A 27,583-nucleotide genomic window follows, 5' to 3' on the forward strand; every position below is an offset into this window, starting at 1 on the left:
TGGGACTTTTGCTGGGGACTTCATGGAAAGCATCACTTAAGTCTCTTTAGAGTCATATAGAACAGGAATATTACCCCATCATATGAATAGTAAAGAACTTGATCTTGACTATAGCTAGCAGATCCTGAATAATTAAGTTGGTATGAGACTATCCCTTCTGACACATTTGCCATCTCTTTAGTCCTTGAAGACATTCCATGCTTTGTACATGACCTTGGCCTCTCCCCCAGCTCATGCCTACTTCTACTAGTCCTTCACGTCTCTTTGTAAAGTCACTTAAATGTCACTTCCTCAGAGAAGTCTTCCCTAGAACCCTAGATGAGATTCATCTCCTGCAGCCCTCTGTAGCACGTATCACAGCTGCAGCTAACTGATTATCTTTGCAGCTCTTTGTTTGATGCATGCCTTCTCTGACAGACTCTGAGCTCCCCATGAGGGTCTTCATCTGCCTTATCGACTGTTTTATCCCCAACATTCACTATATTTTCTGACACATATTTTCAAAAATATCCAATGAATAAATGAATGATGGGAAAACCCAGGCTTTGGGATGTTAAGTAACTTATTCAAAGTCCCCAAAATAGTAAGTTATATGGGTAGGTTTGAAGCTGGGGGCTATCAAACTCCAAAGGCTGCAATTAGAACAATTAAAAAAAAGAATAAAAGGTTGGTTTAGGATGATAAAACCCCTCTAAGAGTAAGTAAGCAGATGATATTTAATAAGGGAAAATACAATGTCCCCACTGAGTTGAAAACAACAACATAACTGAACAGATTCATCACGACCACCCCCACCCTTGTAGAAGTAATTCCTATCACGGTTAACACCAGGGGGCGCAGGGAACAGGGCTCCCGGGTTGTCTTTGTTTAAACTGCCTAGTAACTCTGAGGTGGGTGCTGTCATTATTCCTGTTAAGATTTAAAACTTTCCCCAGTAATACAGCCAAGCAAACCCAAGCAGTTTGACGCAAGAACCCACATGAACTTCCAAAGAAATGTATGACTTCAAGGCTCACACTTTGGAATATCTGCGTTGTCTTATGAATTGTTTCCTTATGCCCACTATCTACAGATTTTTGGTAACTAAAACTAAGGGTGGTCCAACTACCCAAATAGAGATTGTAATATTAGGCTGATTTACTCCCACGATAATTTCCAGGATAGAGGAGAGCATATTCTCTGGGCTCGGTTCCCTGAAATGGTTAATTTTTCTGTATACTTAACTTGGAAAGAAGAGCTCACGCTCACCCTTCAGACAAGGAAAATTGCTTTCTGGAGAGAAATCTAGCAGGACTGGCCCCAAGCATAGGGAAAGAGCTTCCCCAGTGTCAGCTAGAAATCAGGTTCTGGCTCTCGTGGAGGACACTGCTGCCCCCTTGTGCCTCAATGTTGTAATAAAACACTCAGCATGTTTGAGGCCGGCTCACCCTGCGAGCTGAGCGCCAGAGACCTCGTTGAATTGCTCTTAAGCCGCCCAGACCTAGCCCTGGTCTCCTTTGCAGCAACCCTGCCGTGATGGGAGCCTGGAAACCTTGGGGTCCAGGCACAGCTGTCCTCTGGGGCATCTTTTGTGACCCTTGCTGATTAGAGAAAAACCTTCCAAGAATCACTCTAAGGCAAAGAAGGGTAGAAACTTCTCCAGTTCTCGCAACAAACAGAATTTAATTAAACAGAATAAATATTCCTTCAGCTTACAACCAAGCTTCAGAGACTCGGGGCTGCTTCTGAAATTGTAGTTTGCCGAGAGGCGAATATCTGAAAGAGGGACAAGGTATTTTTTCCTCAGGACTGGTAATAAGAATGTGGGAGTCAATAAATATGTAATGAATGTGTTAGATAGAGCTGGCTTTGACCTTGTCCTACGCACCTTCCTTATGAAAGCCAATAACCTGAGGACTCGGGATTCTGTCCTGCATATCTCGGCACCTGCGACCTTTGAATTACTTTATGAAAAGTAGATTCCCCATGCTGTTTTGCCCCGATGGACTTCCATATGATTTTGTTTGTGGATGTGTATCCCCCGTGGACTGCAATTCCGATGGGCGGGTTTCATTCTTGTAGGTCCGGGAATGTTTATTGAATAAATTATTAGTAATTTTCTTGGGGGGGTAAATTAATGGGTTGAGAAATATTGGAATAATAGTTTTCTGTCAGTGTATTATTTTTTTCTATAGTTACACTTAGCTTTCTGGAGGGAACATATAGAATGACATTTTAGGAAAACTCAGGTTCAAATCCTAGTCATACTGTTTAAAATCTGAACTTAGGGAAGCTCAGAAAATCCCTTTTTGAAGGCTCTTTAAATCAAATAACTCAACATGCATTCCAACAAAGGGTCAGGACTTGGACCCTTTTTCCTGCAAAATTTTGGCAACTTCATTTTTCAGAATCAACACAAGTTTCTTGAGGAGAGAATGTTAAATCAATATTTGTGGAGTTCCTAGAATAATGGTAGGATCTTTGTGTATATAAGGTCGATGAGCTATCCTTTCTTCCCTATAAAATGCTATTACTTTCCACATTTTATAGACTGACGCTCAGAGGTCCAGGACATCTCAATGATTTCTTTGTAAGCAGGAACTTGAGTCCTTTTTTAAAAAAACATCTCATGTAATTTTCCATGGTACATGAACAGTGGTGAAGATGAAGAGGAAACTTCATGGAGACTCTTCTTGGATGTCTCCTTCCTCCCAGGTGACCAGAGGACCTCGAGGGGCTCAGAATGGGCCCACACCTCCACATAAAGCAGCTGAGTGAAATCTTGCATATCATCCAGCTCTCATCTCTTTTCCAGTATTATGTGGGGAAGTCTTTCTCCACTTTTTTAATACAATCGAAAAGTAATATTTAACCACTTAGATCCATGGAGTATATTTGGGGGGGGGTGAAGAAGTTTCTTAATGCAAATTTTGAAAGCAGCAAAATGCTCAGCATGTTAGTTGTATCCAGTTTGTTATTTTTTCCATATATTGTCTATCTTAATTTTCATTTGTTTTATGGCTTGTGGTGTCCATATTTGCTAGAGGTCATTGTACAGATAAGAAAACTTAGACTAAGAGAGTATAGATGACTTGTTAAGGGTTCAAACCCCTGGGAACATTAGAACAGACATTTAAATTTAATAATTGTAGCTCCTAGTGATCATCATTTATGCTCTGGCAACTGGAGAGCTAGTTCTATTGTTTTTTAATGATCTTTTTACAGCCCAGTTGTTGAATACAGTAAGGTGTTTTTTTTTTTAATATGTATCGAGATAAGACATGTTTTCTCTTGACCCTGGTGGTCTCCCTTAATTCCTGTGATCATATTTATGATAAGCAATCACAAAGGTTGGGGGTGGAACCAAGAGTTTGAGCTCAGAAGTTCTTTAAAACCATTCCACAGTGCCTGGTATGTCCAGGAAGTGGGGACTTTGCACAGCCTCACACAAGGCATCAAAAACGTTCCTCAGCACCATTGGATAGAGAAAAATAGGGAAATCACAGAAAAATGAAAATTGTTTTGAAGTGCACAGAGTTCTAAAAACTTACACAATCTTTTTAAGCACACTTTCCAGAGCAAGTTTATTTCCTAATGTCTCAAAAGCTAAGAACCAGTCAAATACTTATCCATCCAGGATAAACATGTTTAGTACTCTCTGTTCTGAACACCGCCGGGCTCTGCACAGATTGGTCCCTGCCTTCAAGCAATTTACCAAGTCTAAAGGGAGGAGAGAAGTCCACAAACACAATCAAGTGAGATCTAGAAGCGGCCTCGTGCCATGTGAATGTTGAAAATCCCCTACAACTGTAGAATGCCAGGGCCTCTTCAGATGGCGACATTACTAAGAGAGTGGCCTTTCAGAGTAATTCCAGTTTCAAGGGAAGGCCGTGGGGATTGGAGATTTCATTTACAAAAACCTGTGCTCTCACAGTTGGGTTAGGTATTAAGCAGCAGGGTGGAATAATGTGTAAAGACAGCCAGGCTTTCCAACCGCAGGTCTCTGAGAATGAGACACGCCATCCATCCCCTTTCTTGCCTCGGTGAGTTCTCTTCGCCTGCTTACGAAAGTCACCCTTGCTGGAGGTGGTGGAGAGTTCGGTTTTCACATTTTCATCAGCTAATTAATGGGAACTATAAAAGGAAATCTCAAAAGATAAAAAAATAATCTTGGCTATGAAATAATTATACTATTACTCAGCTTGATATGTTCCCATCTTTAAAATTTAGAAAATAAAAAGATCCTTCCCCAAATATTAAATATATGCAAACAGTTATGATGTATCTCTAATATATCACACAACTTGTCAGAACACCCTTCTGTAAGGGGACTTCTTATCTGATTTGTAGGCCCTGCAGACGTGAGAACCTTGACTGTAATAACTGAGTAGAGTCTATGTGGTATAAGTAATGATAACTTGAAAGTAGTTTTAAATGAGGACTCTATAAAATAACAAATAATTGATAAAGAGTCAGATTCATACTCAGCATCGGAGTGTTATACTTTGATGATTAAATTCACTTAGATATACATAAGTATATGCACTATTATATATGCAGTAAGTTCTCAGATGAATTAAAAATATCCCCTTGCCATGGAACCAGCAAAACTACTTAGCTATTATGGACAAGGGAATCACGCTTTTTGTCCTGTCCTGGTTTGTCAGTCAGAATGCTGTTTAATAATAGAATCCCAGCAGCTGCAAATGTTAAAAGATACATTTCTCATCTAATCCATGTTCATCTCAGGGCAGCAGGGCTGCTGCGCTTATTGATTCAGCTCAAGGGGTCCTGCTGGTGGAGCAGGCCCATCCCGCACAGGATTTTCCTGCCAGGGAGAAGAGACAGCTCCGGTGTGTTTGGCTTCAGCAAGAAACCACTGCGGCCCAAGAGCGATGTGTGTCTAGAAGGGTTCTGATCTTCTGATCACATCCGATGAGGGAGGGGGCTGGGGGGCCAGGACGTTCTCACACCAGCAAGCAGTTTTGGGACACCAGCTGGGTGTCCTAAAGTTCAACTCAGTGTTGACACTGTTTAACCAGATGAGCACCCGATTCCACAGGTTAAGGGCTCACTTCCCACAACACTGTCGTCCACGTCAGATGCCAATTGCAAGTCCAGGTTGCTACCTGCAGTTTTAACTGAAAGCTATAAATCACAGGGTCCTACGAGTTCCTCCTTGGGCTTTATGAACTTCCTAGAGTCGACCACAGGGCACAGGAAACCCATTTACTCACTGGATTCCCAGCTTATTATGAAAAGGTTGTAACTCAGGAATATGCAGGTGGAAGAGGTGCATAGGACAAGGGTTGGGAAAAGGGTACTGAGCTTCATGCCCTCTTCGAGCATGCTGCTCTCACCAAATCTCCATGTGTTCATGAACTTGGAAGCTCTCTGAGTGCCATCCTTTTTGGTTTTTATGGGGGCTTCATCATAAGCACAGTTGATTAAGTTATAGATTATTGGTGTTGGAACTCAACCTCTACCCTTATCCCTTCTCAGAGGTCAGGGGAGTGGGACTGAAAATTCCAACCCTCTGATCACCTGATGGCTCTCTGACAACCAGTAAAGTATGCGTAGAGGGAGTCCAAAAGTCACCTTATCCAGATAATAAGAGAAACTTTTCTCTCATCATTCCTAAAATTCCAAAGGTTTTCGGACCTCTGTGCGAGAAATGGGGATAAAAACCAAAATGTGCATATATACTTCTTATCATAAACCTCAATGTCACAGGGTCACTTGTGCTTTCCATTCATTGGACAGAGTTTATCATGTGGTCATAGCCAACCATTAGGGACCCATGAAATGCAATGTTCCTGTATGTTCAGAAGCAGGGAGAATTTGTTGGTAAATAGCAGTAAATACTACCACATGTAGTATTTGTTTCCCTTTCCTAGTCCAGTGCAGCTGCTCCCCGTTGACATATCTCACAGGTTATTGCTGCTTGTTCTTGTAAATGTCGAGGACGCTTGTGGGTCTCTGCTTGTGAACTTGCACGCAGCTCCCTTTAAGTATGGTGGTCTCTAGCAATTGTACTGTTTAAGAAGGCAACTTACCTGCCGCCTGTTCTTGCAAGAGGAATGGATGCTCACCTTATTGGGTAGTTAGGTGTGTCTCCTTCTTTCCTTTCTCTGATCTGAGTACCTAGCCTGTGTGTTCTCTCTGTGTAGTTCTGCCCACAACCTGCTGTGCAGACACCTCAGTGGGGTACGAACCTACTTCCCTTGTGAAGAAGAATAACAGACAGAGAAGCCACTGGGCAGAACCCAGGTACCATGACATTTCTGCTGGTAGAAACCCAAAGTTTTCAGGTGAAGCACCTCACCCCCACTGCCAGGCATGCCCTCCTTAGCAAAGGGGGTAGGTGCCAGAGATGATGAAACGCTGAGATGCTTAAAAGACGTGACATCGTTGATATCATAAAAAGGGTCTCTAAGGAACTATTTGTTTCACAAGGACTTTTAGTTTTTTCCCCATGATTTTTTTGTACCAGAATTCTTTCTGTGTCCCTGAAGAGGTATCTCTAAACGTTTAAGGATAGTCTGAACTTAAAGAGATGACATACACTGGAACGGGCTGATTTATGGGAAGAGAAGATTTCAGCCGGTGGAGTGGACAACTAAGTGTATTATTGAGAAAAGACACCTGATTTGCATACCACTGCAATCACTTTTAGAGCATTCCACCAGAGTTCTGAAAACTTTCAAGGAAAGATGAAAGGCTTTCTTTTTTTTCTATTTTTTTAATTGTTGAATTACAGATGTCCCCATTTCCCCCCATTACTCTCCCTTGCCCTACCTACCCCCCACATTATACATTCAATCCTCTCTCCCACTTGGCTTTGCCCATGGGTCCTTTATATGTGTTCCTTGACAACCCTTTCTCTTCATTTCCCTGTTATCCCTCTCACCCCTCCCCTCTGGTCACTGTCAGTTTGTTCTTTATTTCTATGTCTCTGGCTCTATTTTCCTCACTTGTTTGTTTTGTTGATTAGGTTCCACTTATAGGTGAGATCATATGGTATTTGTCTTTCACCTCCTGGCTTATTTCACTTAGCATAATGCTCTCCAGTTCTATACATGCTATCACGAAGGGTAGGAGCTCCTTCTTTCTTCCTGCTGCATAGTATTCCATCATGTAAATGTACCAGAGTTTTTTGATCCACTCGTTTACTGACGAGCACTGAGGCTGTTTCCAGCACTTGACTACTGTAAATAACTCTCCTATGAACATTGGGGTGTATAAATTCTTTCGAATTGGTATTTCAGGATTCTTAAAGTATAATCCCAGCAGTGGAATTGCTGGGTCAAAAGGCAGTTCTATTTTTAGTTTTTTTAGGAAATTCCATACTGTTTTCCACAGAAGCTGCACCAGTCTGCATTCCCACCAACAGTGCACTAGGGTTCCCTTTTATTCACAACCTCGCCAGCATTTGTTGTTTGTTGATTTGGTTATGATGGCCATTCTGACTGGTGTGAAGTGGTATCTCATGGTGGTTTTAATTTGCATCTCTCTGATGGCTAATGATGCTGAGCATCCTTTCATATGTCTCTAGGCCCTCTGTGTGTCCTTGGAGAAGTGTCTGTTCAGATCCTTTGCCCATTTTTCAATTGGATTGTTCATCCTCCTGGTGTGGAGTCATGTATATTTTGGAGATCAAACTCTTGTCTGAGGTATCACTGGCAAATATATTTTCCCATATAGTTGGTTCCCTTTTCATTTTGCTGATGTTTCCTTTAGCCTTGCAGAAGCTTTTTAATTTGATATATTCCCATTTGTTTATTCTTTCCTTTATATCCCTTGCAAGGATGGATTCTAAATGTACCTCAAAAAATAATCCCTTTAGCAATTTCCAATGCGTACACAGATCCCTCTTTAAAGCACATAACATGGACTATTCTATTTTGAATGTACTCATCTAAGCATTACTAAGAAAAACTTTCCTCTAAATTAACGAATAAAAGGCTCCTGGGTTTCTACTGACATTTATTTCCAGCATGGTGGCCTTTATTTTTCTTAGCTGTCATTTACAATTGCCATATTCCCGTGCCTTCGAGGGTAAACTCTGACGATATTAGATAGAGTGAATTCAATTTATAATGCTAGAGTAGAAGGCATAACTCATATCTCCTGTATGGGCTCGTTGCATTATATTAGACCTGCTCTCTACTGGGTTCCACTGCCTGGCTGAATACCATTTAACCCTGGCATATCCTCATTGATGTTACAGTGAGTCTTCATATAATGGAATCCTAATTGCCAACTTCTTGATTATCGCTATTTCACTAGTGACTACTATGTAACGAGCAGGGTGATGTGCAAAGAAGAGAGCTAACATAACATGTATTATCTTGTCCATTTTTATAATAGCCCTGTGATATGAATAGTTATCTGGATGTTACAGGGGAGAACAATAAGACTTAGATTCTTATATTAAGCAATTTGTGTGAAACTACATGGCTTTTAAGTGGTAGATCTGAGGTTCAAGCCAGTTCTACTTAACTCCAGAGCCCAGGAGCATAAGCATTTCACTACAGTATCCTAAATGCTACCTGGTAGAACAGACCAGCTGTTGTATGGACATGGATGTGTTTGTGGGATGCACCTGTCAGCCTAACCCCAGGAAACCCAGGTACAAGATATAAAGCTCAGCAACCCCCTGTGTGGCTTATGGGCAATTGCTCTAACCTCAACCTCAATCTCTTCACCCCTACAATGAAGCCATTGCATGGGATTGTCTGTAACGCTGCCTGTTCTTGGATCCTGGATCAATAGACCACCCACAGTAGACTAGAAAATGGTCTGCCATTTTTGAATTGTGAGATTGTGGGAGGTTTCTCTCCAAGGCAGCGTGTTCATCAGTAAAATGGAGGTAAAGCTGGCATCTATTTATTCACATGAGATAATCCATGTAAAACATTTAACACAATGCGTGCAACATACAAAGTGCTCATATGTGTCAGCTTGTCATCATCCCCATCATCATCAACACCATCATCATCACAGTGTTACTATAAAAATCACGACTTTATTAGCACTGACATTAGTAACAAATAGCAAGGTGTTCACTGCACATTCACAAGTGATCTGGACCTTCGCATGTTATTGCGACACTACCTGAAGGGACCAGAAAGCGCCATCAGGGAAGACCCTGAAAGGCCCCAAAAGGCAAATGTCTCTTCACCAACTGACAAATGAATGGCAGTTGTGTGCTAAGCAAATCTCATTTCACATTTATTGCACCCTGATCCTATCACAGTGAAGGGTTGAAGAAGCAATTAAACAAAAAGCTCTCTGGTCACAACAGAAGAATGTATCAGCAAGCAAAATATCAAGCCACTGTAGTTCCTTGACATTTGATGGAGCACTTCATTTTAACCTGACCTAAGAACTGGAACTTTTCCCAAAGCACTTCGGTGTCTGGCCATTCATAAAACAGTCGAGTGTGTGTGGTGAGGATGAAGATGGAATGCTCCTTATTGGGCTAACAACAATAATTTCTCAAAAATAAATTAAAAACATTTTCCACAAATTCTCAAACTATAATTCAAAATATATACATTTTTAACCAATGTCCTCAGTTTTAACTGAAATGACTTCTTTTGGCTCTGGGAGCGAACAAACATGGTATGTCTTCCCAAAGGAAGCATTTCCACAGGTGGCTCACCAGGAGACCTCCTTTCCAGTTTTAGTGGAAAACCAGATGAAAATCCAAACACGGGATAACATCGCAATTAGTGGAGGCAGGTGTATATGAGTTTTATTTCACTGAACTTTTATTCCACGGGAGCAAAAGCTGAAATTGTTTAACTCATTCCTCTCTCCTCAAAGAGCAGAACAGTGCTTGATGCAGAGAAGTCACTGAATAACTATTTGTTGAAAGAATACATAAGTGGATGGCTGTGTGAAAAGCCATCACCCAACACTTCGCTTAATTTTAATCTCTGAACTTCATTTCTTCAGCTCTAAATGATTCCTGCCTTTCAGGGATAGTAAAAAACGATCAGAGAAGTGACATCTGTAAGAAAGCACAGAATTTGGGCTCCTAAACAGTCGTCATTGTGATCACGTGGCCCTACACATTGCTGGAAACAGGCACATCACTCTGTCCCTTGGAGACACCCGTACAAATGCCTCCATGTCCTCTGACAGTTTTCAGAATGACAATTAGATTCATGAGGAAAGCAAATTGATGCTCTTTATTTGTGGGATTTGGTGCATGTCAAATCCCCACGTGATTGTGGTCAGTGGCCCCTCTTGATGTAAAACTTTCCCATAAGCCTGTGGAGATAGCACATAGTGGTAGAGCCTTTCTGGCGAGCAACGTGACTGTGCATAGGAAGAGCTTAAACTCTTCGATCCTGTGATTCTCCTGCTGGGGTTAGTCATGAAGGATGAACTGCAGGTGCAGTCACGGATGTATGCACTGGAATACTAATTACATCATCGTTCCTATGCAGTCAAAACTACTGAAATCCTGTAACATCCAACAATATGGTAAATTCACTGGATACTTCATTATACGGCCATTAAAAATCGTGACAAGGAAAACGCTCGGGATATTTTATAAAGTTAAAAAAGTTAGATACAATATCATATTCTTACGTTATCCCTGTTTTATTTGCAGAGCATATTAATATGTGCTCAGACAAATGACAAAAATGGTCATACAGTAGTACAATTAAGGGTGATTTTTATTTACTTCACTTTTTCTGTAGCCAGCATATTTTCACAGAACAATCATTTGTTAATAGTCAGACAAAATGTCTTTAGAACATATATTATAGAAATTATAAGGGCTTATAGAAGGTTATAGTATCATCTTAAAGCATAGATGAGTGAGGGTCTCCTCACTTTCCCTAAACTTGGGAGCTCTTCGACAGAAGAAGGCCTAATGAAAAATGCATCCTGAGAGGTTTAAGCCTTATTTGATGTGTTGGCTTGAAAACATCATAATGTTAAAATGACACCAGGGGAAAGGACTTTTAGCTGCTAAATGATTTGATGATGGTGATACTAAAGCATCTGTGGGAGAACTATTTCAGAACATGGATATTTGGAGTATATTTCAAATAAGCCTCCAAGACAGACATTGGGAACAGTTCACTGAATAAATCTGTGTTCTTATCTTCTTTCTTGGGCACATGAAGAGACTTCTTTTGTCATTTGGGGTGGACATATTAAGTGATTTCTAACTAACAAAGTGAGAGTGGAAATGATGTGTGCTACCTCAAAACCTGGCCCCTAAACAACCCCCATTCCCACTTCCCAATGCCCTTTTCCTCCTTCTGTATGAGACAATCAGAGATTTTAGAAGACACATGTTGAAGGTAGTCAAGCTTTCATTAACCTCTCTCCCTTAATGACTCTGAGAGGAGAACCGTCAGCTAATCTGTTTACCCACCCACGTCTTTTAGATGAGCAAGAAATAGACTACATTCTTTTTCATTTGTTACATAATGAGGGGCCTCTTTGTTACAGCAGCAAGAGATAACCTGCCAAATGCAGTCACGTTGTCTATTATGTACACTTAGCTGTGCTCATGGCCTGGCCAAGTTCATTCTTGGTGAAGAGATGGAGATACCACTATTGTGGATAAACCACTCCATGAAGGGGATGAGGAAAAAGTTAGAGGATACTCCATCTGTACCATTTTTAAAATCACCGGAGTCCTATAGAATTTGGTTAATTGTTCTCATATGAGGGTAGTAAAATGCATAGGTTTCCTATAAGAACTCAGATCACACTTTCTGGATTGTTATTTTTATCATCTTTTGTCTTTTTTTAGTCTTTCTTCTTCGATTTGGATACAGGTCCCATGAGGGAAAGACCTTTGACTTGTTTATTGCTGAAGACCCAGTTTCTACAAACATATCTAGAATAATAAGTGCATAGGCCATATTGGTTGAGGATGTAAATTAATGTAATGAATGTGAGATGGATAAAGACAAGTTTACCTGGTGAGACTTACCGCCCTTGAAAATTGACCATGAGCTTTCAATTGGCATGGAAAGGATTTTGTCCAATACAGACATGTGATAAAACATAAAACAAATACATATAAGACAGCCAATTTCTTAATTTTATTTTACATTATAAGATATATTCATCAAATGCTTCTAGAGACCAAAGGCAGCTGACAAATTAGCTGAGAGCAGATGTCTCGTCACTTCCCAGCTTCCCCTCTTGCTAGCATCACTTATATCTGCGGCAGGTTTCCAGCTCTGACCTTGCGCAAATTCATCACCTGGTGGCAGAGAGCCATCCGTTTGCTCTCTTCTTACTATCCCAAGCAGGTGGTGCGAGTTAAATGGCTCATAAATCATCATTTCCATGTGTGAGAGGATCTAAATATGAAGTGCTTATTTGCTTTTAAAATTGGTTCTGTTGCTGCCAACTAGATAGAGTCATTTAGTCAAAATTTTGGAGTGATTAGCTACATACATGCCATCTTCTTGAGTTATCTGTCGATTGTTCATTCCTTTATGTATTAGTCAGGATTCCCCAGAAAATCAGAACCAACAGGAGTGTATATGTACAGAGAGAAATTTATTTTAAGTAATTGGCTTACATAGTTGTGCAGGTTTAGCCAGTCCAAAATCTGACGGGGGAGACAGACAGGCTGGAGGCTCGAGAAAGAGTTGCAGTTCAAGTTCAAAGGCAATCTACTGTACAACAAGGAAGAGCTGATGTTGCACACCACATGCAGAGACTGCTGCTAGAGAATTCCCTCTTGCTCATAGAGGGCTTTTGTTCTATTCAAGTCTTCAGCTGATTAGATTAGGCCCACCCACACTATGGAGGGCAATCTGCTTTAGTCAAAGTTTACCTATTTAAATGTAATCCCAAAACAACCTCATAGAAACACCCAGTATAATGCTTGATCAAAACCTTGGGCATCATGGCCCAGACAGTTGACATGAAGTTAACCTTCCCAGTTTACTTGCTAGCTGTTTCGCTCATTTGTTTTTACTTTTCTTTTCTTGTCTTTACTTTTCTTTTTGGGGGGCTGGGGTCCTTGGGGTCATTTTTTCTACAGGGTTCATCTAATCCAAAACTTGTGGTGACCCAGACAGTCCCAAACACACCTTCCAACTCTCCCAGTGTATAGCTGAGTTAACAGTGCTTTACCCACAGAGCTTCCAGTTGGTTCTGCCTCTGTGAATGGAGATACCCAAGGCATAGGCTTACTATAACAATTAAGTGGAAGATACATACACAGACAAGCTCTCTAGACGCAAGTTTATATTGAAATTATTATTCAAAATTGTGTTTATGAATCAGAGGTCTTACCTTTCAAACGAATGAATGAGAAAATAGAAAATTTCTCATGTGAAGCACAGTACTATTGTAACTGGCTTACTGGAATAAAGAAAGATCAAACTAATAAATCAACTTTATTTGTAAGTAGCCAGTGGTTGTAAGCATTAAGAGAAGATTTAAGGACCATGCCAGATGATTATTAAAGATCCCAGGAACAGAGACAATTTTAAAGCTCACAAAGTATTCATCCCTAAAGTTAAGGATGTTAACACACTCCCAATTCTTCTCCAGTGAATCCTGGGAGAATACCAGGTAGTTTGGAGCTGACCCAAGGGAGCTCAGGTAAGATGGGACTGTCCATGAGAAGCTAATACAAAGGACTAGACAAAGAGCATCACTTTCTCACCTCAGTGCATAAGTAACATCCCACATGTGATTTAAAGTTGGGCTATCATGTGATTGTCAGTCTCCACTTCCCCAGGAGACTCCACCCCTCAGGTTCCTGGCCAGACTGTTCACATAACTACAAAGACTAGAGGAAGGTTGGCCCTCACCTCCATCTAAGGTCTGCTTGTTTGGTTCTCATTTTCCTCACCAAGAATAAATCCCTTCTAATATTTAAGATTTTGGTTCCTTTTGCAGAAAAATGTCCAATGCACTCAGAGAGGGGTAGCCTTGCCCCATGCTACTACCAGGTCAATAGTCCAACATTAGTGGAGTTTCCAAGATCAATATCCATCAGTCTTAAATAACTTCATCCATGGAACAAAGGTGGGAATTCATTACCTTTAGGCCCATTTCTTTTCAGACCTTCCTCTCAAGAAATTAAGAAAATCGTGGGTCCTGTCTCATTCAAGCTCACTCATTTCAAACCCAGTTATTGTACACATCTGCACAAAATGTTAACACAAATTAGTAACTGCTCCCGGTGGAATCTTCTTAGGCCAGGCCACCTTTGACCCAAACAGAACACCCATTTTCTCACTGAGCTAAAGACTCTGTAGGTCAGCAAATCTCCAGAGGACACAGCACCAAGCAAAGAAAGACTATGTCAAGCGTCTTGCAATATGAAAAACAATGTAACTTCTTCTTACCTCTTTGATAATAAACATATGTGCCCTTACAAGCAGCAATGTGTTTCTGAGTGTGTCAGACCAGCTCTGACATTTATATGCAACGGTTTTTACATCTGCAATTTTTTTTCGTTCCATGAGAACTGAGACAAAGACAAACTTTACAGTTGTGCCTTTATTCTCTTTGTAATAATGGCTCCATGGTAACTTACTTGGTGCAGCTTTACACAGTAGTCAGTTCAGTTTAAAAATGTGCAAAACATTAGTTTTATGAACACTCTGTTCATATTGCTTCTTTACCACTTTCTCCAGGAATGCCCCAGCGGTGTTGTTAACGAAGAAACCTTCAAAGAGATTTACTCACAATTCTTTCCACAGGGAGGTAAGTACAAATGTGGACTTGTTAAAGTACTCTCAGTTAGAATTATGCTTGCAATCTTTTTTTTTTCCTCCCACTTGGCGCTGCGCTGGCCTGGGGGAGTGGAATGCAGCAAGCATACAGCCCCTTTTCTCACCCTTCACACACCCTCTTTCTCGGTCTCTCTGGGGCAGCGGGAGCTTCAGCCTCATCCCCACGCTGTAAGATTTTCTCAGTGGTTTTGGCTCGTGAGGAATTGTTCATCGTTCTTTCTGTGAGGGGGGGCGATGTTGGCATTGCCTGATGTGGCCATTTGGTGAGGTCTCTCTCTTTGTGGGTTGGTCTCGTGTACTAGTACCTCACTGAACTCCTTATGCTCACAATCTTGACTTTGCTTTCATCTTTCACGGCATGACTTTGCATCCTTAATCATTATGTAAGAGAATTCACATACAGCATGCAAGGGCATGTAATTTTCAATCTATCATGAGAGGAAACTACTTACAAAGCATCGCCTCTGCACGAGTTTGCCCTTCAGTTTAACACAACAGGCAGTATTACCGTGTGTCTAGTATGGTGGATCTCAAAGGCACAACCATTTCTGACTGTGACGGCCTGGTTCTCGGCTTCGGCGCTTTCACATGCTTTATAGGTTTCGCCTGATTCTGATTCTCCTGGCTCTCAAAATTAGGACAAATGTAATTATCCTCAATTTACAGATGGGAAATCTGGGGCTTAGAGAAATTAAACGGCTGCCTCAGGGCCACACATCCATTAAGTGGCAAATCTGGGTTAGAACCTAGATTTCTTTGGAGTGTCGCAGAGTATTCTCTCTGCTGTTTCTCTACTTTTCGGTGACTCTTTCCTGTGACAACCCCCATCTGAGAAAAATGAATACCGCTCTAGATATTATTTTATTTGGAAAGAAAACAGGATTGCAAAACAATAACGCATACGTGTTAGAGATGAGTAAAGAGATATGCTGACCACTGAAACTTTTTGTTTCTCCTTCAACCACCCATCAAGACGTCCAGCTCAAGTTTGTCACACAGCCTACTATGTGCCCAGCCATGTGTTAGGTGCTGGTAACATAAGAGGAATAAGATGTGTTACCTGCCCCCAAAGCATGTGCCCCACCTGCCCCAGTCTAGTGTAGCAGATGGACATCATCTAAACAGAACGTAAGTGTGGGGATAGAGGTTTAAAAAGTACTATTTTGGGAGCACAAGGTAGGATGAGTAGAGCAGCTGAATGGAAGGGGGGCAATGAAAAGGAGGCCATGCAGACAAACGGAACCTGAGCTGATGGAGCCCCCCTGAGGACGCGGCTCCCACGTGTGGGACTGTGACATGCATCACTCCTCACCTTCCAACAACCCTAGAAGTGATTCTCCCTTTTTAACAAACGTGGAAACTAAGATACAGACGACTTCATCCATTTCCTTTCCGATATCTTTTTCACCGCTGTCCACTTGAAAAAAACCCACCATCATGCCGTGTCAAAGCAACTCAGTAGTCTCCAACTCATCCCTCTGATTGGGACTCTCCTCCCGCTTACCTACCGTGATGTGTTCTCAACACAAGCCAAGCGAGGCTGCCAGATGGTGTCACGGCTCTGCTCCACCTTTCCCTCCCGTGAGAACAGTAGTCACAACCCATGTAGGGACCTACACCTTGTGGGCACGGGTCCCCTGTTCCCTCCCTGCCTCCTCCTTCCCTGCCCTCCTGTCCACTACCCAACTTCCAGCCACAACAGCCTCCCTACCGTTCCTCCAACATAGCCGTCCTGCTGCTGCTTCTGGCCTTTGAACTTACTGTTCCTTCCGCCTGGAAGCCTCTTTCTCCAATACGCATCTCAGTGCCTCGCCACCTTTGATTTTATCCCAGTGCCTCCCTGTCTTCAACTGTAACCTGTTAAATGTTTCCTGTGCCCCTTCCCTGCTTGATGCTTTGCTTTAGCTCTCAAGAGCCGCTCCTACTGTATACTATGTAACCTACTTTTTGTTATCGCTTATTGTTCTTTCCCCCACTAGAATGCCATCTCCCAGGGAGTAGAGGTTTCCTGTCGGTTTCTTCACGCTGTTTCCACAGGCTGTGGCCCGGTGGCCGACCAGAAACAGCACTGGACACACCCTCACTGTGTAAATGACTGAATGACGTCCACCTCCCCGTGGTGGCTGTAACAATACAGTACTATATGTAACAGGCATTTTGACAGTTTACAACACCTAAATATTCGTTGTTTCATACAAAAATTAGACTCTTCTGGTTTTCAGCACAGCTGGTACTAGATATTTCGGTGGATTGAAATGATACTGGATTTCATTTTGACATGGATTGTCAAAATAGAAATTTTCAGTTAAGATGGCCTTTTACAAGAAGTTAATTAGAATTCAGCTCTGCGTGACCGATTATGATATGAATTTAGACACATCGTGGCTGACCCCTCCCCTGCCCCATCTCATTGCTAAAGGCCCACGGACAGGTACCTCACACAAAGCCAGATCCCCTTGGGTCCAGTGTTGGCATCACTAAAGAACCTGGGATATCATTTGACTGACTCATGTATTTCTAAATTATTAAAAACAATGGAATTTTTTAAGAAAAATCATGTTTATTATATATTTAAGTGTCTGTCGATGTATTGATAAGCAGTAATAGCAAAGCACCTAGCACAAAAGGAAATCTTTGTTTTTTGATCATTTCAAATGAAAGTTATTACATGCTACAAATTAGATATAGTTCCAAATTAAAAATTTATCTTTATTGAGAAATAACATTTTGGCATTAAAGAATATCTATACTCCTTTGCAAAGGATTTTTGTTACAAAATCCAAAGGGACTTGAAGAAAAATTACTTTTGCACTGTTCAAAATTCTTTGATTATTCATGCTAATTGAATGCATAAATCAAAAAGTACCAGGCATAATAAATAAAAGAAATGAAATATCTTAAATAACAATGTCTTGCCATTAAAAAAATTGATATCATGCATGCAAATTGTACCTTGCAGCACTCCTAGAAAAGAGAAAACGACCTAAGGAAGAATGTTATCTCAATGGCAGGCAAATTCACGTTATGGCCACCCTCACATTTTTGTGAATCCATTGGTTTAAGTTGCTGATCTGAAAGCAACACGTTTATCTCCTTATGGGCAGTAACAGTGATGGCTCCATAAATCACCATGTCTCCCCATTTCCTCCAGGAAGGTGCCTTGTCTCATCTGCAGCACCTCCTGCCATTTACGTTGTGTCAGGCTCTTAGTTTTCTCTCTTGCTCCGAGGGATGGCTTACCAAGCACAGCTCGTTAGGTGTTCCGGACGTCAGCACAGCTGGGTACAACAGAAGCTTCTGGTCTGCCAGGGATTAAGTCTGCCTGCTGTAGCACAAGCTAGGAGCACGTGGCTTATTGATGCCCTTACCTGGGTCATTACAGCTGTGCTTTTTCAACCTCACGCACAGTAGAAGCTTGAGCAGGGTGCGCTTAGCTCACTAAGCATTTTTAAAGCTCATAAAAAATGCAGTTTCCTGGTCCTCTCCTGCTTTTGTCCTAAGAATTTTGCACTTACTTTGACTATACAAAACATCCGATAAACAGCTATTGAAGGAAGGAATGAGCCCCCGTCAAAGGATTCAAGTCAATAAACATGCATTGAGCAGCCATTGTGTGCAAGCTGTTTGAGGCACTTAGATGGGTTCAATGGACAGAAATATTTTTTTTATTTTTAAAACAACTCCATCACTGAATATCTAGGACAATATTCGTAAGAATTTTCAGGGTGATTTACAAAGGGCTTTTATCGAACAGAAACAGCTATGTGTGTGAATGAACCTGAACCTGCCTTACCATAGCAACAGGGCCATGCACCCTGAGCTGTGTGTGCAAATGTACTATGCAAATGCACTAGGCTAACTCCATGCACCGTGCTTCAATTCAGGTGGCAAATGGGGATTTTTGGTGGGAAGAAAGAAGTCAACCAGACTGACTTCAATCCTGGGATCTGACACATGGTCATCTAATACTCTGAGCTGGATGTGCGTTGACAGTTTTTCAATGAAGGGGTTGATTAATATCATCACTGGGGGCTGGAAATAATTGAGTTAAGGACACTGGACTAAGTCAAGAGTCCCAAGTTTGTGGCTAGACCATGCTGCCACCCAGGCATGTTATCCAAGTGGTTTATTTCTCTGGGGCTCAGATTGTTTCTCTTTGAAATGTGGAACAACATTTTTACAGCATCTATAAAGTGTGGAACAAAGTATCCTTGGTTTTCTTTCTACTCTAATAATCTTTATTTTAGGAGTTGGTTCTGAGACATCTTGATTTTACTGCTGACTCTGCTGTTAACTAACGAGGTCACCAGAGCTAAGCCACTAGAAGAACCTGCACTTCTTTTTTACCTTTGTTAAACAACATCCCTCCCAAGCCCAAGAACCCGTCAATTCTGAGCCCTAACTGTAAAATTTCAACTTCACAAGTAAAATGATAAGAAATAGAGGCAATCTCGGCATATCGAACTCAGTAACTATTTTTGTTATGTATAAGGAAATGTGAAAAATAAGGTCACGTGGGGAGAAGAAAGAGTACTGTTTTCTTTCTTGAGCCCTGAACAGTGCTAAAATCTAGACTCCAGGATACCAGTTATTCAATTCATCCTTTTAGCAAATACTCACTGAGTAAGAAAGCACGGTCAGATGGAACCACACCACAGACATTTCTGTGGACAGTTTTCCTTTTCTTCACAAGTCCGCCTTTGAGCCCAAGCCAGACGCTCCCAGTGCCTCGGCTCCTTCCTCTCGCCCAGTCACAACCAGCAGCACCCCCTTTTCAAAAAGCTTTCAGCGTCTCCAAATGCCTGCCAGGAGAAGTCCAAATGCCACCGGAAACCTCAGTGCTTTGAATGGCACAGTCTATTGAGCTCGAAGTTGTATCAAATTAGAACACCCGTCACTTAAACATACAATAGAGTTTACCAAGAATGGGAACCTTTTCAGGTGAAAATATAGGATATCCATAAAAAGAAACTTGATCACATGTCTTTAAGGTAGTTGAAAGAAAAGTGCCTTGTCTATGAAAACCAAGAAGAATACTTAATATTTACTGAACATTTAATATGTGCCCGGGACTGCCCTAGCCCTTTGCATATGGTATCTCATTTAATCTTCTCGAGATGACTCTAACAAGTACATATTGCTATCATTTTACAGGAAACTGAGTCACAGGGAGGGAAACAACTTGTGCAAGGTTACGCAGGTAACATTTGGTAGAGCTGAGATTCAAGTTCAGGCAGTCTGACTTCACTACGTTATTAACAACTGCTCTCTGCACAGGGTACTAGGCTGGAAAACCGGCTTATCTACCAGGAGAACGGCCAAGGTGCACGGAGAACAAGAAGTCCTCCAAACCATGACAGAGAGAACCTTGAGGGCGTGTGCCCCCACGTCAGTCTGTAACGCGAGAGCAGATACATTTAAGAAGAGTGGTAATTACATCTGCTCACGTGTGCACATTTTAAAAAATTCTCAACATTGTTTGTTCTGAGGCATCACTCATGCTGAATTCTGCTTGCTAAGAAAAAGGCGTTCACCCTGATTATATAAATAGAGTAACAAGAGACCTGCTTAATGAAGCTCATTATAAACTATGCAAAATCGTCTTCTCTTCCCTGAAATAAGTTAGACATACCCCTTGTCAGCTCATCTCTCCATAGGGCACTAAATATTTCCAGAACTCTGTGTAAGGGCACTGTCAAAAGCAAACAACTTTGCAAATAAAAATAGGCTGCCAATTCTTCGTAACTCTGCAATGCAGCTTCCCGCCATTACACTAAGTTGTTTGCATAGTCAAGGGTTTCTTCTGGCAGCCCAGCAGTGCTCAAGGGACATCCACTCTGGATATAATGGTTTTACGTGTTATTTAGACCCAACTGTATACCTGTTTAGTTCACTGAAAACACTGTTACTAATGCATATGTTTAAGCAATCCTTTGTATTATATTTAAAGGTAAGAAGTGAAAGAAATGCCCCCATTATTTTGAGAAACTGAGTGTATGATCTACCTCATAAAATCTATGGCCTTCAATATCACTAAACACTGGGGTAAAGCATTCAAGAAAAATAATCCCTAAGGAGGCATTGGCACTTGAGAGCTGGGGAAGACGTTGGTATGACCTCTGACCTCCCTTGTTTGGGGAGGACAGTTCTCTATTGCTACTGTGACTTTGTTTTTTGACCACCTTTAGAAAAGCAATTCATAAAGTAAAAGGTGAATAGAAGATTTTTTGACAAACTTTAAAAAGCAATTCATAAAGTTAAAGGTGAATAGAAGTTTTGTTAAAAATCCCAATAAAAATAAAGGTTAAAAGTTGTAAAGTAGAAATGGATTTTCAACAGAAGATAAAAGGCTACAGCCAATGAGCTAAAAGGTTACACTTTTTAATATAAAAAAAAAAGGTTAAGGTAAAAGGCTGGAACCCATGAGATGAAACATTTAAAATAACAAAGTAGATTTGATAGAGGGTCAAGCATAGAAGCACTGAAAAATGAAAACTGCACTAAGAAAAGAAAACAATAAGGAAACAGGTATACCTCTGAAACGAGACAGCAGAGAGCTCGGAGATTAGAGAGACACAGGAGAAACAGGAGAAGAGGATGGAAGGAAGAATTAAAGGGGAAAAAAACCTACTCAGAGGAAGTGTTGGGTGTCAGAGAACATTAGCGTCACCAGGCAGCATCCTAAGACACTGGGACAGAGAGCCTTCCAAAACTGTGTACCAATATTTCAAAGCCTTGAATCCTACCCAGGACCCAGGCAGGGCAACCGGGAAACTTTAAGACCACACAATCCCCTTCCAACAAGGGATGGACACTTTCCAAGTCGCTGCTGGCCCCACTTTACTGGCTATGGGCAAGCCTGGGTTTGGGGACAGAAAAACCCCAACTTCTGTCCCACTCTACTCCTTATTGACTGTGTGACTTGGGGCAAGTTTCTCAAACTCACTGACTCTTGGTAGCTTAGATAAATTGTAAAATTGATAAATGATACTAATAATAGCAATTTGTGCCTTGTTAGTAGTATTTTTATTATTTTACTTGTAGAGATAGATCCTGCTAAACACTAAGCAGTTCCCAGATGGGTCTCACTTAATCCCCCCACTCATCAACGCTCCTATTACCCGTCCTGGAGGAGAGTCAGCAACATCACCCAAGACTCCCGCGTGTCCACAGCATTTCCAGCCAGAGAGTTACGGAGATATCTGCCATCAGTGGCTTCTGTGTGGGTAGCTCACTGCTGTGACTTTCAAATTCCAGCCCTTTACAGAAAGGAGGTGGGCAGTGGTGGGGGAAAAGCACAGTTAGAGGAGATAGAGGAAATTCTCCTGACTTGGACTTGCACTTGGACATGCTATAGAATTCTTATGTCGGATATTGAAATGCTGACTAAATTGTTCCCTTTTCAACATTTCAGACTCTACAACATACGCACATTTTCTATTCAATGCATTTGACACAGACCACAATGGAGCAGTGAGTTTTGAGGTAAGTCTGAGTTTTTCTTTAATGGGATTTGATTTTAGACACTAAAAGGGGTTTAGTCTTTTTAGTTGGAAAATTTGAGCTTGGTTTTTAATTTCTTTTTTTTTTGCTTCTGAGATTTGTATTCTTTTTCATTATTTTTATGGTAAGAACACTCAACTTGAGATCTACCCTCTTAACAAACTTTTAGGTGCACAGTACATTGTTTTTAACTATGGGCACAATGTTACAGAGCAGATCTCTAGAGCTTGCTGATCTTGCTTGACTGAAACTGTTTATGCCCGTTGACTAGTAACTCTCCCCTGCCCCCCAGCCCCTGCCAATCAGCATTCCACTCGTTGACTATATAAACTCGACTATTTTAGTAATGAACTATAGAAAATGATCCCTGACTATTTTAGATGCCTCATTTAAGTGGAATCATGCAGTGTTTGTGTTTCTATGATGCCTTATTTCACTTAGCATGATGTTCTCAAGGTTCATCCATGCTGTTGCATGTTGTGGAATGTCCTTTTTCTTTTTAAGGATGAATGGTGTTTCATTGTATGTATATACCACCTCTTCTTTATGTGTTCATCTATCCACGGGCATTTCATTGTTTCTCCATCTTGGCTGATGTGAACAGAACTGCAGTGAAGACGAGAGGGAAATTTGAGGTTCCTACTCCAATTCTTTTGGATACATTTAACAAGGGGGATTGCTGGATCATATGACTGTTCTGTTTTTAATTTTTTGAAGAACCCCCATACTATTTTCCGTAGTGGCTATATCATTTTGCATTCCTCCCAACTGTGTGCAAATTTTCCAAATCCTCCATGTCTTCGCCAACACTTGCCATCTTTCAGTGTTTTCATAACAGACACCCTGATAGGTGTCAGGTGACATATGGTTGTGGTTTCGATTTGCATTTCACTGATGACTAGTGACACTGAACACTTATTTAATATACCTATTGGCCACTTACGTATCTCCTTCAGAGAAGTAAAAGCTGCTCAAGTCCTCAGCCCATTTTTTAAATTGGGTTACTAGATTTTTTGCTTACTATTGAGTTGTAGGAGTTTCTTATATATTTTGGAGATAACACCTTATCAGATAAAAGGTTTATAAATCTTTTCTCGCATTCTGTAAGTTGCCTTTTCACTTTGCTGTCTCCTTTGCTGAACAGGCACTTTTTCGTTTGGTGTAATTCAACTTTTTATTTTATTTTATTTTTTTAAAGATTTTATTTATTTATTTTTAGACAGAGGGGAAAGAGAGGGAGACAAAAAGGGAGAGAAACATCAAGGTGTGGTTGTCTCTTGTGAGCCCCCCAGTGGGGACCTGGCCTGCATCCCAGGCATGTGCCCTGACTGGGAATCGAACAGGTGACCCTTTGGCTCACAGGCTGGCACTCAATCCACTGAGCCACACCAGCCAGGGCTCAAGTTTTTTATTTATTTTTTTTGTTGCCTGTGCTTTTGGTGTCACATCCATGAAATCATTGCCAATTCCAATGTCATGATGTTTCCCCCCATGTTTACTTCTTAAGAGTTTTATGATTTCAGGTCTTAATCTGTTTTAAGTGATAATTGTGTAGAGTGTAAGGTAAGGGTCCAATGTCATTCTTTTGGGTGTGTATATCCATTTTTCCTAACCCCATTTGTTGAACAAACCATCCTTTCCCTTTTCCCATTGTGTATTCTTGGCACCTGTATCAAAGATCCGTTGACTTGTACATATTTCTGAGGTCCCTATTCTGTTCCATTGGTTTACATGTTTACCTTTATGCCAGTACCATATGGTTTTGATCACTATAACTTTGTAATATATCTTAAAATGAGGAGGTATGATGCCTTAGTAAGAGTTATAGGAATGGCTTTGAGCCATTACTAAATAATCAAAAAGGTGATTTGAACACAAGCACTGCAATACTGCAACAGTCGATCTGATAACGAAGACTATGACGAAGTGACCAAGGAGTGGGGAGCGCCTACAGTGTGCAGACACTGGATGAAAGGGTGATTCATGTCCCAGGCAGATGGAGGAGCACCTCACGAGATTTCATCACCCTACTCAGAATGATGTGCAGTGTTTTAAAAATGAATTATTTATTCTTGAACTTTTCATTTAATATTTCCAGGCTGTGATTGACCATGGGTAACTGAAACCAAGGAAAGCAAAACCATGGATAAGGGGGTGGTTACTGTAGCTGCTATTTAATCCAAGAGTCCAGACAGGAGCTGGTGAAAGCCTGAGCTACAATTAGGGCCACTGGAGATGAAAAAGAGGGGCAGATCCAGAAATATTAAAATTGGTGGAATTCTACTCCAATACAACCTGTCATGTTGAGGGGGTAAAGTTCATGTAGTCATGGCCAGCTGCCTAGAAGAAGAGCTTTGTGATGTCAGGATGAGAAAAGAAAGGTGCAGCCCTCTGAGATGTCCATCAGCGGCCACAAGGGCAGAGTCACCAGGGCAGCAAAGTGCCTCCTCTCGCATGTGAGGTGCTCCCGCAGACTGCATGCTACTGAAATGAAGAATCGGGGCCAGGAACTTCAATGTGAGCTCTCACACAAGTTAACCAAGAAATATCAACAAGAAGAGAAGAGTAGAAGCTGGCGGTGGCTGAGCAGGAACTATGGACTGAGAAGACTGCAGAGGTCAAGGCCAGGGCAGTGGGCTTTATCTCGCATGTGACAGTGGCAGTTAGTGGGGGTCACAGGTACCAGGTCTCCACTGGTGGCAGCTGACCATCACCCCGTGATAATGTCGTATTAGTGTTTGCTGCATTTTACCTACAAGATTAATTCCAGTGCAGCCTTAGTGTAGCTACACTATAGAAATCAAAGTTCCCAGTTCACCTCATGAAGTCTTCTGTAGCTAATTTGCAGAGAATGAGTAAGGGGAAAACTACTATGGATTTCATTACCTGATATTACTTATGTGACAGAAACGTACCGTCAATTACCTACAGCACATTGCATTTAATTTCACGTGTAAATTTAGTCTAGTGTTAATGACATGAGGTCTGCATAACATTGTTATTATCATATTTATGTAAAATGCTGGTAATTATGATGAATGTTGCTTGTAATTTGGGAAATTAGTTGTAATGGCTATATACTATAAGCATGCTGGTAAATGTCTGTCTTTTAAAGGCAAACTAATGACAAAATTAATAAATGTTATATTAAAATCAAATTTAACACTATGCTATTGTAGTTGTTTTTCTACATTGATGTGCTACCTGGAAGGTCTCTGGAAAACAAAGTGATTAGCAATGAACATAATTCAAGTAGCAGCTGCATCCCGAGAGGTGCAGCCAAGATCGTTCTGCCTGCCTCGCAATAACAGAAAATGGACTTTTCTGCTTAACTTGCTGAAAGTCTGAAGGGCAGAGTGAATGAAACAAGAGGGGCCTGGATCCAGACATGACTGAATCTGAACCTCTCTTTGCTCCCAAGTGGCCGTGAGACCCTGGGCTGAGAGCGTAAACTGTCTGGGCCTCAGCATTCAGGTCCGTAACCCTCCAGCAAGCAAAGCTACTTCACAGGATAATATAAGAATGAGCAAGTAATAATGTCAGGCAAAGGCTTGGCTCAGCACCTGGCAGGAAATGCGTGTTCAATATTTATTAGACATTAACCACAGCAGTTCCTACATTGGAGATTATTCTATCAAAGCCAGTGAATAATGACATTGGTCATCTGATTAAACAGCAATCTCATATCATCGGGCATATTCAAGAGAATGCTGAGGGATTGCTCTGTCTGCGATACGCTGAAAGCCAGTTCTGCTCTGATTACATAATAAGTACTTAGTGTGTATCAGTCACTGCACTACGTGTTTAAAATGAGCATTAACAATAACAATAGGTACACACAGTAACACTAACTGACCCTTCTTTTGCACTCGGTATTGAGGCAGGCCTTTTGCTGAGGGAATTACATATGCTAATTTAATCTTCCTAAGTACTAGTATCTCCTATTTAGCAAATGAATCACAGAGGATTTAAGTAACCTGCCCAAGGCCACACAGAAAGCAAGGGAAACAAGATTCAAACTCAGGCAGTCTGGCCCCAGAATGTAGCTCTCAGCACCTGTGCTATCTTGCCTGCGCAGTGTATACAGATCTCCAGCCAAGTCTGAAGTCCACAGAGCCAGTGGGGTTTGTCATTCAGAGTCTTGCAGTGTCACAAAGTTAATGCTGTGCAGGTACTCTCAATTTTAAATGTCTCCATCAGGGTCTGCAGCATGCTACAATCTAACGTGTCATATCTGTGCAGCACAAATATGACAAATGATAACGGTGGCAGAGACTGCTACTGATGACCAATGTCCAGGTGCTCCACTCCATGGTCACATGACGAGGCCATAATCCGTCCTGCAGTCAGGCGGGGCCATGACTGAGTTTTTACCCAGCTGCTGTGGGTGGGAGTGACCACATCCCCTCCCTCTGCCTTTCCACCTGTGGAGCCTGTGAGGTCACATATTTTAGTTGGTCTCACACCAGCGTGGAAGGAGCCTGGATCTCTGAACAACTGTGTGGAAGAGAGCCCCTCCTCACTCATATTTCACTGTTTGTGGGTGACAAATAGGCTTATATTGTGCTAAGCCAATAAGATCTGCAAGTATCGATATAGCGGTTAATGCCCTCTGATTAATGCAATAGAAATAGATGATGAAGAGGAGAGAGGAGGGAGAGAGAGAGAGAGAGAAAAGAATTAGAAATAGTTTAATGTTAGTTCACCTCATATTTTGACACCAAATAAGTTTTGGCAGCAAAATTTGCTACCTCCCTCTGTCTTCGCAATGAGCGGCTTTTCATGGTTTTCTTAGTTTACAAAAAAAACAGTTTGGGAGGAAGGTGGTGAATTGCAGATAAAAAGTGGAAGATATGTATTACTAGCCACATGTTATTGATAACGGACCCCAAACTTAGGGAGGTTAAGTTATTGTCTGTATTTAGCTAGGTATTAAGAAGGGGAGCAAAAGGGAATTAGACACTGAGCTTAATAAACTGGGGAGCATGAGCCTGCCTGCTTCACCAGGAAGCTACAGCTTTTCACACTCCAGGGGCCACAGCACTGTTCTGACCAGGGGATTAACACTCTTCCCTTTCCCGCCACCAGTACTGAACTGGTGGGAGGCACAGGGGTGGTGATGGACCATAGAGGCCGGTCACTGTAACCAAGAGGTGTAAACTCATCTAAAGCTCATGAAAGCCTGGAAATGAATTGATCATTTTCAAGAAGCACCTGGTCCACCCCAAGCTGATAGAGTCTGAGGGGAGCAGAGAAGGTCTCTAGCTCGCTTGCTTGCTCTCGCTTGTGACCTGCACTTGCTCAGCAGAGTCACACGTTTTCTTCCCACAGCCATGTGGCCCTACCACCCACAG

The 27,583-nt window shown here is 41.5% G+C and overlaps 1 protein-coding gene across 4 annotated transcripts in view; it reads left to right on the forward strand.

Moving 5' to 3' along the window:
* KCNIP4 (potassium voltage-gated channel interacting protein 4) overlaps positions 1–27,583 on the forward strand; it is a 413,387-nt gene that overhangs the window by 374,679 nt on the left and 11,125 nt on the right. For all 4 annotated transcript variants that reach the window (XM_053923250.2, XM_024573680.4, XM_024573679.4 and 1 more), the window contains exons 3-4: positions 14,628–14,697; positions 22,141–22,211. In XM_053923250.2, coding sequence (XP_053779225.1) covers positions 14,628–14,697; positions 22,141–22,211 — 141 coding nt within the window. The remainder of the gene's footprint in view (positions 1–14,627; positions 14,698–22,140; positions 22,212–27,583) is intronic.

The sequence above is a fragment of the Desmodus rotundus genome, chromosome 4, assembly GCF_022682495.2.
Source record: "Desmodus rotundus isolate HL8 chromosome 4, HLdesRot8A.1, whole genome shotgun sequence".
Classification (NCBI taxonomy): Eukaryota; Metazoa; Chordata; class Mammalia; order Chiroptera; family Phyllostomidae; genus Desmodus; species Desmodus rotundus.